Below are 15,677 nucleotides of genomic sequence, written 5' to 3'. Positions count from 1 at the left end.
GTGGTTTAGACACTTGCAAAGAAATGGTTACCTAGTTCGGGATCACAGAAAATAGTTGCCCATTTATTTAAGTCTTCTTATCACCAAAGCCATATTTTTCATGGGACACAGACACAATGATATTCTCTCTCTGTCTCTCTTCCACTCTCTTTTCTGGTAGTGCCGTGAATAGAACCCAGGGCAAGGCTAGTGCTCTAGCACTAAGTTATATCCCCAATCCTTTCATTTTTGGGGTGAGGGGCTCCCGAAAGGTGTTCAGGGTGCTGAGGGGCTATGGTTCCATAAGAGACCCCCAGATGTAGTGCTGCTCGGGGCCTGCAGTGTCGGGGGTCCCAGGGGGCCCCCACAGCCAGAAGCCTCAGAAATCATGCAGTACTGGGGATCGAACCTGGGTCAGCTTCACGCACGTAAGCCTCGGTAGCAACTTTCTAGCCCCCTGTTTCCCTTTTGGAAGTCTCTAACAACCATGAGATCTTGCCCAGTAGTGACTTGTATTTATCCTCCACAGAAGCAGCACTCTAAGCCACAAGGTCAGAGAATACAGTTTCATCTTTCAGGAAAAAAAAAATACACAACCTTATAGAAGCATTTTAAATTATTCTTTTTTTAGTTATTATAAATTATTGGTGTAACATTATAACATTAAATGTCTTAGCTATGCATCATTTACAAAATCCAACAAAAATCCTCTTTTCCCTAATTTATTCACTCTACTCTCAACCTGTTTTTCCCTCTCTATCTTATTACATTATTCAGGTACAGATTCAAAAGGACATCTAAAGGCCTGGGGAAAGACTCTAACAACACATGCAGCAGGACAGGGTCATTTTAGGAGCACTGACTTTCTCTTTGTTTAAAGGCAGAGGGACAGCTGGGACTGTGGGTGAGGGCGAGCAGTCAGGCTCTCACTAACCTATCAATCAAGGTCTATTTGTCAAAGCACATCCATTGTCTCAGGCTCTTCACTGCCTTCCCAAGGGAGGCAGGGCCTGCAGAAGCTGTGGTTAGAGAGCAGCCAGCAAATAACAATGAGCTCTGCGTGCAGGGTGGGGTTCCTGCGGCAGCCCTGCACATGCACACACAGAACAAAAACATGCACACAGATGGAGAGGGAGCCTGTAGCACGCAACTGTGCCAGGGGTGATTCCCGAATGCAGAGCCAGGAGTAACCCCTGAGCACCACCAGGTGTGGTCTAAAAACAAGCCAACAAAAAATTAGGGAAAGGTCTTTGGGCCCTTGCTGATTATTCTCATGCTGCTCCTAACCCAAGTATCTCTCATTTCTCTCACTCTCTTATCCTTCACAAGACTTCCATTTGTATGTTTGTGCAAAAATACACCTGACTGTTTCTCCATGTCCTCAATACATGCAACTACTTCTCATAGCACTCAGCCTCAGATCTACACTTAAAAACACGAAAGCCAGAGCCATGCTAATGGCCGGGCAGTCCAGATTCTCCCCAGCACATGCTCAAAAGGCATCAAGTGCACAATGGGTACTCTGCAGACTGGTTTCTCTAAGCCTGTATGTGTAGGGTGGTGTATTGGGCACAAGGTATACTGGGAAAAAACGGTCTGTGAATAGTTTTCATCTGCTAAGTCACTTCCTGGTACTCCCTCAACAGAACCCTCCAGGTGGACACAGCAGAGTGATGGGCTCCAGCCTCTAACAAGCTGCTGACAGACCCTTCCGGTCACAGATGTAAGATTCAGAATCCCAACACTCGGAAACTAATGTAATGTAACATTCACAAAGATATTCACTTCATTTAAGCATTTTAGCTTTTAAACCTCACTGAATTGAAAACACTGATCGAGGGGGAGTGGAAGGGTGGTGCAAGAAGAACCAGCTCATCTCAGATGAGTCAGATCTGATCATTTTCACCTCAACCCCTGGAAAGGGATCAAGAAACTGATGCTGGGATGACCAGGATGGGAAGTAGTAACAGCAGAGAAAAGAAAGTCCAAGCCAGGAAAAACTCATGAACAGAACCGACAACAGAACCAGACCGGCCCCTTGCCCTGGACAGTGAAGGTGCTGAATAGTCTCACCCTGCAGACAGGAGGGGGAAGACGGAGATGGCAGGAAACTGCTGGGGTACAGCCGAGAGAGGCCCTGTGACAAGATCTCACACTAGGATAGTGAACAATGGACAGACAATAGGGCAGGGATGTGACCAGGCTGTGGGCATGGGCAGCGAGTGGGCCATGGCAATCCAGCCCAGACAGAGACACACATGGATGACTAAGGTCATGCCTAGGAGCCTGGAGCCTCCACTTGAATTGTATAATAAACTACAACTTCTTAAGCATCTGAGATTTGTCTGCAAAACTCTCACACAATTCTCTTTTTTTGTTCGTTTTTTTTTCTCTTTTTGGGTCACACCCAGCAATGCTCAGGGGTTACTCCTGGCTCTGCACTCAGGAATTACCCCTGTCGGTGCTCAGGGGACCATATGGGATGCTGGGAATTGAACCCGGGTCATCCGAGTGCAAGGCAAACGCCCTACCCGCAGTGCTATCGCTCCAGCCCCACAATTCTCAAGAACCCACAAGAGTGGGAAAAATTGGTATTTGCACTAACAATACCAATTTTCCTAATGTGAATCTATCTTTCAAGATTGACATTAAACTAAGCCCTTCATAACTTTTTGGAGGTCAAAATCACAGCAGGCCCTCTGATGAAAATTGTAGCCCCTACCTCCAGGAACTCTACAACTGAAAACACAATTTTACGTACTATTTCACGGTTTCTGGAACCCCTACTAAGATCTATTCAAGAACCAGAAAATAAACAGGAGGATGGAAGATACAACATTGCACATATCAGTTCTGCGATCCAACCATGTAATGTTGCCTGGTTTGGTCCACAAACAGACATAAAATGGAAAGAAAACGGTTGGTATGGGGATGTGTGTGTGTGTGTGTGTGTGTGTGTGTGTATGTGTGTGTGTGTAAAATGTTGGAATGTTTTTGTATGAAACTCAACATTGTAAATCACAGTGCCTAAAAAATAACAACAAAAGATTCTTTTTAAAAAGAGAGATTAGGGGCTGGAGCGATAGCACAGCGGGTAGGGCATTTGCCTTGCATGCAGCTGACCCGGGTTTGACTCCCAGCATCCCATATGGTCCCCTGAGCACCGCCAGGAGTAATTCCTCAGTGCAGAGCCAGGAGTGGCCCTTGTGCATCACTGGGTGTGACCCAAAAAGCAAAAAATAAAAAAATAAAAAATCACAACCTTTAAAAAAATTTTTTTTAAATAAAAATAAAAAGACAGATTATATGAAAATAAATTCTATAGAGGTCTCAAACCTAACAGGTAAACCTCCCTCGTGTTAAAGAAAAGAAAAAAAAGAAATGGTGAGCAAAACCCACCTCCCACAGCTGCCACCACGTGGACTCACCCACTGGCCCTGCTCTTCAGACTCAGGACCTAAATCTCTGCGAAGATACAAGCAAGCAGCTGAAATTCAAGGACATCCTGGTTCCCTGACTAAAAACACTGGACGCCTTAGGGATGGGCCTCATCCCTACTCTGCCTCACCCAGCAGCCCTAGAGTTGCACCCACGCCTCCCTGCTGCCACCATGCCAGCAACCTACGGCCAATTCCATGGCTTCACTGAGACTCTCTGCAGACTCAGTCCAGCTCAATCGGTCCTGAAGTTTCTGGACTGCATGGCTACATATGTGACTATAAGACACCTCCTAATTCCACAATACTGAAATTCTAGCAGGAACACACCAAATTAGATGCAAAAGTAACATAGAAGCCGACTAAACTCAAATAATAAAGAGATAATACTGAAGGTTCAACTAGCAACAAACCACTTAGTAAATCCTCAGACAGGGACAGAACAATTCTGTGGTGAAGCATAATAATTTTCATAAATTTTCTTTGACTAAAGTATTTCGGATAATTCTATTAGCCATTTTGTTATAACAAGCAACATAAAACAAATTGTGTTCCCTCTAGGACCATAATGGAGGGAAGGTCACTCAGGTGGTAGAGTTGGTGTTGGAACATCAAAAGCCTGTAACAACTGTATCATGAGCAACTCTGTAAACCATGGTGTTTAAATGAAGTTAAAAAAGGAAATGCAGGGGCTGGAGTGATAGCACAGCGGGTAGGGCGTTTGCCTTGCACGCGGCCGACCCGGGTTCGAATCCCAGCATCCAATATGGTCCCCTGAGCACCGCCAGGGCTAATTCCTGAGTGCATGAGCCAGGAATAACCCCTGTGCATCGCCGGGTGTGACCCAAAAAGCAAAAAAAAAAAAAAGGAAATGCAAATAAAGATAATAATGTGATACTTTTCACAGGTGAGAAAAACTATTAACCAAAAGACAAAAACATCTAGTGCTGGAAAACATGTGGAGAGAAGGTAATCTTCAAGCACTGTGGGTGGCAGTGTAAGAGGATACAGCCACTGTGGGAAGCATCCTGGAGATACCACAGAAAATGGAAAACCCACCAGACTTAGTTATTCCACTTCTAGATCTTTACCATAAAAATACAGAAGCACTAATTATTAGAAGTTATATGACCCAAAAACTGCCTCTGGCTGCTACTTAAGCTCCTTAATGGCTATGATCCATGGACACACAAAGGAATCTCCAAACCGAGCAGCTTGATGCAGATTTCTCCAGACCCTAATTATCTGGAATTTTGAAGTTCCAGGAGCACACAGCTGCTCTCGAGGATATGCAACAACTTATATTATTTATAATAAGAAATATGAAAGAGAGTATGGGGGAGGTTGTCTGCCATAGAGGCAGGGGGAGGGGTGGGATGGGGGGATACTGGGGATCTTGGTGGAAGATGTGCACTGGTGCAGGGTTGAGTGATCGATCATTGTATGGTTGAAACTCAAACAGGAAAGCTTTGTAATTGTATCTCACGGGGGAATAATAATTAAAAAACAAAATACAATTAACATTCTGAATAAAAGAAAAATAATGTGGAGTTCATGCCCAATTCAATCAGGTTAATCAATGGCTGAATAAATAACAGTACTCTTACGTTTTAAAAAATTAAGATTTTTAAGATCTGAACTGCATTTATCTGTCTAATTGTGCATGCCAGGCATAAATACAAACATATGCATGAGGTTGAAAGTATGTAATCTATGAAGAAGCCACATCTCCCACTTCTGTTAGTCAACATATAGTAATGACATTTTGAAAGATACTTCCAGGAGAGGTATCTGTGTGATGCTGCCCAATTGCTTGACTCACTGTCCTTGACATTATTCTCTTTAAACTTTTAAAATTTGCCTTAAGGAGAGAGCCTCAGGACACAACTAATTCTCCTATTTGGGTTAAAATTGACAAAGAGTGGGTAGAAGGAAAACTCCTCATTTGGGGAAAAGACTATGCTTTTGTTTCAACAGATAATAACCCCACTAAGAAACTTTGGTTCCGTTACGTCTCATCAGGAGTCTATTTCCTCCACCTGACTTGGCCCTCAAACTGCCAGAGACTCCTCAACCTTCCAAACTCCAGCTCACCAAACGAATTTCAGCTGGAAGTCACAAGGAAATCAGGAGGAGTCAGCATCAGAGGACCTGCGGGAAAGGTTCTCTAGCTCCTTTCCATGACTGCTCCACCATTCGTAACAATTTGTTAGACTCCTGATCGAACCTCTCCAGAGTCTCACTGTTGTGACTGCTACTGCTGCTGTTGTAGGAACAGCTCTTCAAGCCTCATCAAGACAAACCTCATAAAGATGCATGATTTTGTCAAAACATGGCAAAATGAATCTCACCACCTCTGGACAGTGCAGGCTACTGTTAATCATGGTGCTGAATAATGATTGGACATTTTCTAACAAAAACTGCTCTGGGTTCAGTGGTGGGTTGAAATTTCAATGTTTTGTGTTTTTTAAACAGAAAAGGGGTGATGTTGAAAAACACTGGGTTGTCCTTGATCCTCCCGCAGGGAGCTTAGGTTTACTGAGCTACTCCCACAACAGTGCCCCTGAGGCACACCCAATTCCATCAAGCACTAATAAGCCTATATTAATTTTCTCTTTGCTTTATATCACTTGCATGATTTAGCAATGTCCTTTTTGTATAGACACAGGAAGATAGTTCATGCTATGCTTGTTTAACATGGGATTTTGTAAATTATTTGGAGCTAATTTTGTAAATTAGCTCCACATGCCCAAGCTTGCACATACCCAAGATTTCTTCTTGTAAATTAGCTCCAAATAATATTTACTCCTGGGCATCTATATTTACTTGACTTAAGCCTCAGTTGCCCTTGCTAGCACTCAAAAGCAGGGTCCAACGAAGGTACTGGATGGGACCGGGGCAAGCTATAAGCTACCCTGACATCGAAAGGGAACAAGCTGGACACCATAAGTATAATAACTTAAGAGCATGGTCATGGGACAAACTCTGTCATGACCCAAAAAGAACTATCTGAATAAGGACCCTGCTGGGGTTAGGAAATACTAACCTGGCCTAAAGACTGAGGTCTAGGATATATAGCGAGATGTCCTTAGGAAGAGCCAACCTTTTAGCTTAATATATCTCTTACTGTGTTCACACAAAATGACTAGAAATATTATAAGAAGTCAATTTACTATGATTGTTTAAATGGATTGTTAGCTGAGGAAAGGAGAAAGCAACACACCCTAGATGGAGTCTGCCTTGATGGGGTCTCCTAGTAATCTGGAGTGCTGAACCCTCAGATCAAATTTTGTCCTTGAATTAATTTCCCAGAACTTCCCCTGAAGGAGGAGCTTTATCTCTGTTTGTTGTTGTGAAAATGTTCAACCCCACCTCCCCACCCCCACCCTTCATTTCTATATAACTATGCTGTAAGGGGAGAGGGGTCTATGATGAAGATAAGGACTAGACTTTGAGTTCTACGAGGAGACTAGGATGAGGTAACTATGATGACTGAGACTACGAACAAAACTATGACTACAATTGTGCCATAAGGGGACAGATCGGACTACATTGGGGAGAGCGAGAAATAAGCTGACTACCAACCAGCCTGGGTCCCAGACCCTGGTTCTCCATTCCCCTGGTCCTTCGTCCGTCTGTCCATTCATCCGTCCATCGCTGTGAGCTGGCCAGGGGGAACGGTTCTAGGCCACTGAATGCTGGAGTTGCACATGCCCAAGCTTTCTTCTGAAACTTATATTTACAAGCAGCCAAGTGTCTGACTATCCTTGGATCAGTCCATCACACACTGCACCTAAATGTAGCCTATCTTAGTTTATTAACAAGAAGGGAGCTCGGTGTTAAGTCGTTTAATTATCTTACAGTAGACATAAGACAAGAGAGTTGAGATTTCATAACGCAGAGTGTCAAACCTGCCAGATTCCTCCTGCAATTAAAAATCAGGCTAAAAAACAGTAGACACACAGCTCCTACGACCAACAGCAGCCCTGGTTTCAATGTTCCAGTTAATTATGATATTCTTATGTTACCTATTTCTCTTCTTCCGGTGTTCTCGGTTAGAATTTTCTGATTCACTACCACTGCTTGTATTACAGCGTGAGCGTGACCTGAAGGCAAAATGAGAAGAGCAGAACAGAACTTACATTTATGGCACACAAACATTTTAGGGAGGTTCATATTTTTTTATTAGATTCAATCTTGCAGCTGAACTACTAATCCAAACTTAAACTGTCTATTATCCTCTTCCAGTCATTGCCTGCCAGTTCTGCCAATTATCTGAACAAGTATAGAAATGTGAAAGCAGATTGAGGCAAATGTCATGTGCCCCCAGCAAAAAAGATGCACTCAATACTTCCAACAAAACTCTGCCATGGTACAGCTCAAACCTGCTGTGATGAACAGAGTGTGGGGAGAGGGAGGATGTAAATGCACACACAGTCCACTCACATCCCAACCAGCCTCACCCCTGCCCAACTGAGTATGCGTTTATATCCCCCTCCCCCCATGACCGTGGACTGGGACTGGTCACGTGACTGAGTCTACCCACTCAGCGAGGCAGAAGGAATACTCTGCCTCCGCCCCCCATCATCCAATGACATGGCTAGCCTTGTGGAGAGAGCACAGTGAGACAGCCTGTGGTTCCAGTCATTCTGCAACCATGTAAAATGTGAGGAAAACGGCCTCATATATTCCGGCCTCAGCCACCATCTGAATACAGCTGGAGATGAGCAAAAACAGCTCAGGAAATTCCTATGGCAGAGAGTTACTTAAGATCTATTTATCCTTGTTGCACAGGGCCACCAAGAAGGGTTTTCGCACAAGAAGGAGAAAAAAGAACCACTCCTAAGGATGCTACAGAATGAAATCTAGCTGAAGGTGAAATTGATACCTGAAAGTTAAAAAATATTCACAACATTGTAGGGTCTCTGAGCAACAGCACACAGAGCATTTGCCTTGCATGTGGCCAACATGGGTTTGAACCCTGAGCCCCACCAGAAATGATTCCTGAGTGCAGACCCAGGAGTTAAGTCCTGAGCACTGCCGGGTGTGGCTTCAAAAACAAAACAAACAAACAAAAGAGTAAAAGATAGGGGACTGGAGTGATAGCACAGCAGGTAGGGTGTTTGCCTTGCATGCCGCTAACCCGAGTTTGATTCCCAGCATCCCATATGGTCCCCTGAGCACCACCCGGAGTAATTCCTGAGCATAGAGCCAGGAGTGACCCCTGTGCATTGCCAGGTGTGACCCAAAAAGAAAAAAAAAAGAGTAAAAGGTATTTACAATATTTTGAAAGCAACTACCATAAAATAAACAAAAATGTCTTTATTTCTATCAACTCAGCAATGCAGATCCGCTAATCCTTCTGCCTTTCCCTGATCCATCTGAGCCTTTTAAAAAAAATTACCTCCTCCTTTGCTTTAGATCAAAGTCTTCACCACTATTGTGGGCTTTCCTATAGAAAATGAAAAATGAAGACATTAAGGAAAATAGGAAATCATCAAAAAGTACACTGAAACAATTTCACTTCAGTCACTACATATCTGTTTTATAATCACTTGTACACCATTTAAATCACAGCATGCCCCAGGTCTATAGCAAGTTCCAGATAAAGTACAAGAGCAAACCTCCTTGGGAAACTACAGCCCATCAATCAATCATTCAGAGCAGGCCTGCTATACGTCACACATTCTGCGATAGGGCTAGTGCATCCTGTGTCTCCATCTGCACCCTGCCAGAGGGAGCTCTGCCCTCACTGGACTGGCCTCAGCTCTCCTGGAGTGCTTTCCTGGCCTCCAGTCCCCTCACTTCTTCTGCCACCCCTGTGCTCTCACTTAGCAGTGGACATTACAGTCACACATCAACTCTGTAGGTGCCTCCAAACCCTCTTCTCTCCAACCACAGCGTCTGCTGCAGCTCATGGTGAGTTGCATGATTTTAACAGAATATATTTACTCCATGCCTTGGTTTAATTCTTCCTCTCATAAATGGTTGGCATGGTAATACATTAACACCTTAAATCACATAGACTGGGGACCCGGCACATGGGTAAGCACTCAGTACATAACTGCTGCCCTACAATTGCTTAATCAACCATTTCCATTCCGTCATTCTTTGACCTCAAAAGGATGATGTGTCTATACCCTCCTACTTTATATTTGCTTTCACCTCTCAACCTCTCCCTGAGTCATTCGGATTTCCCATTCCGTAACATTCATGCCGGAACTCAACACTTATCCCAAATCTATTTCTGTCGAGTCTCCAAATATAGAAATGCTTAAGGAATGGCAGCTTCTCATCCTGTCCTTGTCCCCCTCCAGTTCTGTGGTGACTGCTGCAGTGTGTGGGTCAGAGGCATGGCAACTAACTGTTTGTGCACGTTAGTTGTGGCACTTGCACATGCTTCCTTATGGTGTGGCAGAGATTTTACACTTTATTGTGGTGCTGGAGTTACCAAGTCAGCAGGTGGGGTGGTGCCCACGATGGAAACTCACTGCTTAAGCAGGTGTTTGGTTCATCAAAACATATGCTGTCACCTTATGACCTGGCACTTTTCAGTTTGTTGGGGAGGTTCATAGCACATTTCTCAGACTCCCCTCAGCACCACATACACTTTTAAAATGAGTCTATGAAAGAGTCAGGGCTGGAGCCCCAGTGCCTGGCTGAGGCAACAGGTTCGCTCTCTGGCACCCACAGACCCCTGATTCAAATGGTTCTTGAGGACCCCAGGGCTCTCCTGGCAGACCCCTGCCCTAGTGCCACCAGCATCTACCTCACCTGAACCCAGTGTGTCAGCAGAGACCCCCGTGCAAATAAATCTATAACTGGATGCCAGGCGCACATGTATGTGATTTGTCTATGTCTTCCCAATAAGCTCCCATGGGGCAGGGGTCTGGTGTGACGTGAGAAGCAGGATTCCTGCGTGAAGGTGGCTGGGGTGAAAGAAACCAGACTGCCAGGGAGACTGCAACTCACCAAAGGAAACACCTGCCCGCAGGCCTCTGTAGACCTTTAAATTTAGGAAAATTTCTATACAGACTTGATTATATACCTTGTCCTTTATCCCAAGAACAAATTCACTATTTTATCTGAATCTCAGTTCTCTTATTTTAATGGATAAATAAATAAATAAATAAAAAGAGTAAGAAGCCTTTTTTAAAAGTCATAATTAAAAAAATTAAATCTTAATAAATCTGAAATGATCTCAATTAAAAATTCTTTTTTGCTTTTTGGATCACGTCTGGTGATACTCAGGGGTTACTCCTGGCTTTGCACTCAGGGACTACTCCTGGCAGTTGGTGCTCAGGGGACCATATGGGATGCTGGGAATCAAACCTGGATCGGCTGCATGCAAGGCAAACGCCCTACCCGCTGTACTATTGCTCCAGCCGCTCAATTTTAATTTTTTAAAATATGTTTTATTTTTTATTTGGGGGCCACACCTGGCAATGCTCAGGACTTACCCCTGCCTCTGTGCTCAGGGATCATTCGTGGCGGGGCTTGGGGTGCAGGGTATCAAATCTGGGCTGGCCACATCCAAAGCAAGTTTCCAATTACTGTACTACTGCTCCAGCCCTTGATCTTAATTTTTAAATAAATGTAATCTAAAATTTTAAACTAAAAGTGAAAAGGATTAAGGAACCTCTTTGAATAAAAAAATCTTAGCTGAGATTTTGATAACTGTATCTCTCTCATGACAAATAACTGATAAATTAGGAACTTTAGATATCTCTATAAAACAGGTTTAGATATCTCTATAAAACTATTTCCTCTTCTCACCTCAAGTCCTTGAGATACATCATGCTGATGACAAATTTAGGTTTTAGATTTCAGAGTGAATCCAGCTTTGTAGAGGCTCATGCCAGGGGACAAGGGAAATTTGTGTAAAGATAAAACAAGACTCACAGAGCTTCATAAAGCATCTTATTTGGAAAGAAATGAAGAGGAACTTTTGCTTTTTTATACCAACATCCAGAAGTGCCCAGTCCTATGAACAAAAATGCCAAAAGGGAATTTTCAAGAGATGGGGACCAGATGGAAGGCTCAGGGGCCGCCTGGACTGAAAGATTCTCTTCCCTCTATATTAAATCATCTCTCCCGAGACAGTGCCAGTGAAAGGGCCCCAAATCCCTTCTCTGTATTTCACAGGAAGCCAATCCAAAACCTATTTCCATATAAAGCCATTAAGTCTGGATTCAGAAATTTAATGCTCAAACTGTAGTACTATAGCACTGTCGTCCCATTGTTCATCAATTTGCTTGAGCGGGCACTAGTAACGTCTGCATTGTGAGACTTGTTGTTACTGTTTTTGGCATATTGAATATACCATGGGTAGCTTTCCAGTCTCTGCCAGATGGGTGGGATACTCTCGGTAGCTTGCAAGGCTTTCCAAGAGGGATGGAGGAATTGAACTCTGGTTGGCCGTGTGCAAGGCAAACGCCCTACCCACTGTGCTATCACTCCAGTCCAACTCAAACTATTTTCAGTAATTCATTTGAGGTGGGTAAATAATGTAAATGTTGGCATATTTTAGTAAAAAGTCATTTTCAAATGTATTAAAATCAAAGCAACCATCTGCTCAACATACATAAATTTTATTTGGGGAATGCTCACAGATTGCTTTAATGTTCATGAAAAAGTAGCAAAATCTATTAATGAATAATAGTCATATGGCAACAAATTCTCAATACATTAGTAATTCCCCTCACCCATAACCCTTTACACACACACATACACACAAACACACACACACACACACACACACACATGTAATGGATGCAATTCTCAGTGGGACTGACTATTCTAAGGGCTGCTACCTGCTGAGGAAGAGTCAGGAAACCATAGTAAGGGGCTTTCTATTTAGGTGCTGCTTCATTTCCCAGAGGTTCAGGTATGTCTTCTGATCTCACCTGTGGCCCAGAGTGTCACGGCCATCTCTCTGAGCCTTTGCTCATTCAGCATGGAGAAGGCAGTCAGGCTGGATTCTCCGTGAGCTGCCACTTTATGATCCCCCATCACCGCCCCATGGAGTCTTTGGGAAGGGCATTCCCTGGAATCGCCTAGGTTCCCCTCTGAGCAGCACTTTGGGTGGATTTAAAGGCAGTGGTGAAGGGGAATGGCAGCATCCACGGCTGCTCTCCTGAAAAGTGGGGTCACTTCTGGAGAGCGCTCGCACTGCAAAGCCAGCCTATGCAGGCAGCAGCTGTGGGGCCTGAGGGTCCCAGCCCTCATCTCCCTTCACTCATCTCCCAGGATCTCAGGCCGACTTCACCTTCTGTCCATCTCTCCTACTCATACTTGGGCATCCCTTTCCACTGAAAATGCCCAATGACTGAATGATGCAACCGCCAGTTTCCATCTTACTGTGAGGATCAGAGAAGCGTGGCAAGCGATTGCTCAGTACAGGGACTCATGCCAACCAACCCATGATTCTATCTAATCTGTGAGAGTGAGAAAATTGTGAAATCTTTGAATCACTAATGGCCATGTCTAGCTGGTCCTTCTCAGTACTATCAGTGATAAAATATCCTTTATTCCTGTCCATCAAAGAATCGCAGTAAAATTGGACCTGGTTTGAAAAGGCTGCAAATAAGGCTGGAAAACTGCTGAAGTAGAATCAAACAGGGGCAGACAAGCAAGGAAGTACATGCTGCGGCACAGGGAGGGAAGGGGTCTGCTTCCCAAGCCACAGAGTGAAAGGAAGAACCTGAATGACCATCTGATAACATGGACACAGCCTGAGCTTTCTGTGAACTCTGAAAGTCACTGGTAAAATGCCACTGCTGGGGGTGCTCAGAACATCCCATCTCAGCTCTGCAGGCGCAGGAGGAGGACCAGACTGCCGCTGGAAATCACTCCTCAGTATTCGTCTTGGGAACTAATTTTAATGCCCATCCATTTTTACAGAAGCATCCCAAATTTCTGGACACAAACTTTTCTCTTTAAATTAAACACAGAGCCAGGCAGTACAGCAGGTATGGTGTGTGCTTGCATGATTCCTGAGTGCAAGCCAGGGATCATTTGTGTAGCCCCAAACAAACGAACAAAAAGAGCAACTACACACAAATACAATCACACAATATGATTTGCTGGATAAAAATATACCAGAATTCATCTTTCTGTGCCCTGAGAGGGCTTCTCCTGACTAACAACATGAGTCTGAGGAACATCAGTCTTAACCTCGATAAACTGTATGCATAAACATAATTTTGTCTTGTTAGAAATACTTAATATCTTATGTATTAACTTGTCAATAATGCAAGATATACTGTTATATGCTATACATACTATATGGGTGCTAGTACATATTATATCCAAAACATATTTTTTAACATGTGAATCATTTTTTGGACCATACCCAGCAGTGCTCAGGGGTTACTCCAGTCTGCACTCAGGAATCATATCTGGTGGTACTTGGAGGGCCATATGGGATACTGGAGGTGGAGCCTGGGTTAGCTGCGTGCAAGGCAGACACTTTACCCCAAGATGTCAGTCTTAATTAAAATACAAAAACAAGTTTCTTCAATAGTTTATAAAATTATTCTTTTAAACACTGGTTGTTTAAGACAAATGCTTAGAGACCCTTTTGCTTAAACTTAACAATGCTGACAACCAGTTTCCTGTTACCTTTGGAGACCAGCAATCATATCACCAGGACCCAGTGCCAAAGGTGAAAGGGCGGAGATCAGGACACTGGGAAGCTCCTCACCTTCTCCTGGTCGCATGCGCAGAGTCCTCACTCCCGCAGGATGGGTTCCGGGGGCGTGTGGCAGGGAACTTCGGGGACCTGGCACGGTCACTGTGGGTGTTGTAGAGTCCGCTGGAGAGGAATAATAATGGTCAGCAATGCCAAGAGAGGGACTGTGGGTCCTCCCCGTCCTAGGAGCCAGAGAAGCTCCAACTACATAGCTGGTACTTCCAGGAGGTACATTATTTGCTGAGGGAAAGGTAAGAACTGGCCAATGAAATGATAAAAATCCTTATTTGTGCAGGAACAGGTATGTTTCCCTGGCCTTCGGCAGTCAGATATGAACATACTCATGACTCACTTAGTAGACCCAGTTTATGGGTGACAGACCTGCCATGTGCCAGGCGCTACCAGAACTGAGGCTCTACCCGCTGCCACTGTTACAGCTCACCTTCACATCACCCTCATCACTGAGTGATAATTATCAGGTCCATTTAGCAGAAAACAGAAATGGATTCTGTTTAAGAAAGAGTCCCCATGGGGCTGCAGGAAGTGACCCTGGTGATCTCAGCCTGGGAGGCCATTCCAGGCCTGTGTCCACACCATCAGTCAGTCATCATTAGTCTGGATCAGGCTTGGGAGTTGTGAAGAGGAAAAAAAACCCAAAACTAAATTTACAAACATTGCTGGGTTCTTCTAGAATCACCAGAATCCACCAGCTAGTTTTCTATAAAACTAGGAAATGGGGGCAGTTAGCAGTTAGCATCACTAGTCACTTAGTTTTCAGAAACATAATATTACTTTCACTCTTCACAATGACTTTCCATCCATTTTCTGATCTGAGCTAGGTTTCCTTTCATCTCTCCAGTAATGCTCTTCATGGGACACATCCTGCTGATTCCTACTTGAGAAGTTCCGGGTCCTGCTGGTTTCAGAGCTGACTGTGAGGGCCAACATGGCACTCGGTGCTTTTTTCAATGAGCTGCAGCTGCTGACCCCATTCCTGTTTTCTCCTTCACAACAACAACCATGTCTTTACCTCTGAGGACCATTTTCTTCCCATGGTGCATGTGACTTGCTTCTTTGGCTATCAGGGCTGTTTTCATTCTTTGCTTTCTTAAAGCTGTAGTTTTTGAAAAGTACAGAAAATAAGTTAATTACAAAATAAAGTTATGCTAAATCACATACTTATTCATAGTACTGTCGTCCTGTTGTTCATCAATTTGCTTGAGTGGGCACCAGTAACTTCTCCATCGTGAGACTTATTGTTACTGTTTTTGGCATATCAAATATGTCATGGGTAGCTTGCCAGGCTCTGGTGTGTGGGCGGGATACTCTCAGTAGCTTGCTGGGCTCTCCAAGAGGGATGGAGGAATTGAACCCAGGTCGGCCGCATGCAAGGCAAATGCCCTACCCGCTGTACTATCACTCTAGTTCTATATTTATTCATGCAATTATTTAACAGATGTTCAAAGATGTCTGTGTGTGTATTTAGCCTGTGATTCATTCTAAAAAGAAGGTGAGAGACTCCCTAGAAATCTCTCTCTCTATATATATATATGTATATATATATATAT

The 15,677-nt window shown here is 43.9% G+C and overlaps 1 protein-coding gene across 1 annotated transcript in view; it reads right to left on the bottom strand.

Annotated features, from left to right (window-relative positions):
• EPB41L4A (erythrocyte membrane protein band 4.1 like 4A) overlaps positions 1 to 15,677 on the bottom strand; it is a 296,687-nt gene that overhangs the window by 29,006 nt on the left and 252,004 nt on the right. The window contains exons 14-17 of the mRNA XM_055139615.1: positions 15,140 to 15,223; positions 14,122 to 14,232; positions 8,821 to 8,868; positions 7,445 to 7,522 (exon numbers count right to left, since the gene is read on the bottom strand). Of these exons, the coding sequence (XP_054995590.1) occupies positions 7,445 to 7,522; positions 8,821 to 8,868; positions 14,122 to 14,232; positions 15,140 to 15,223 (321 nt within the window). The remainder of the gene's footprint in view (positions 1 to 7,444; positions 7,523 to 8,820; positions 8,869 to 14,121; positions 14,233 to 15,139; positions 15,224 to 15,677) is intronic.

This window comes from Sorex araneus, chromosome 1 (genome assembly GCF_027595985.1).
Source record: "Sorex araneus isolate mSorAra2 chromosome 1, mSorAra2.pri, whole genome shotgun sequence".
NCBI classification, from domain to species: domain Eukaryota; kingdom Metazoa; phylum Chordata; class Mammalia; order Eulipotyphla; family Soricidae; genus Sorex; species Sorex araneus.
The sequence above is the reverse complement of the archived record's forward strand: the minus strand, read 5'-3'. Positions and strand labels throughout refer to the sequence as shown.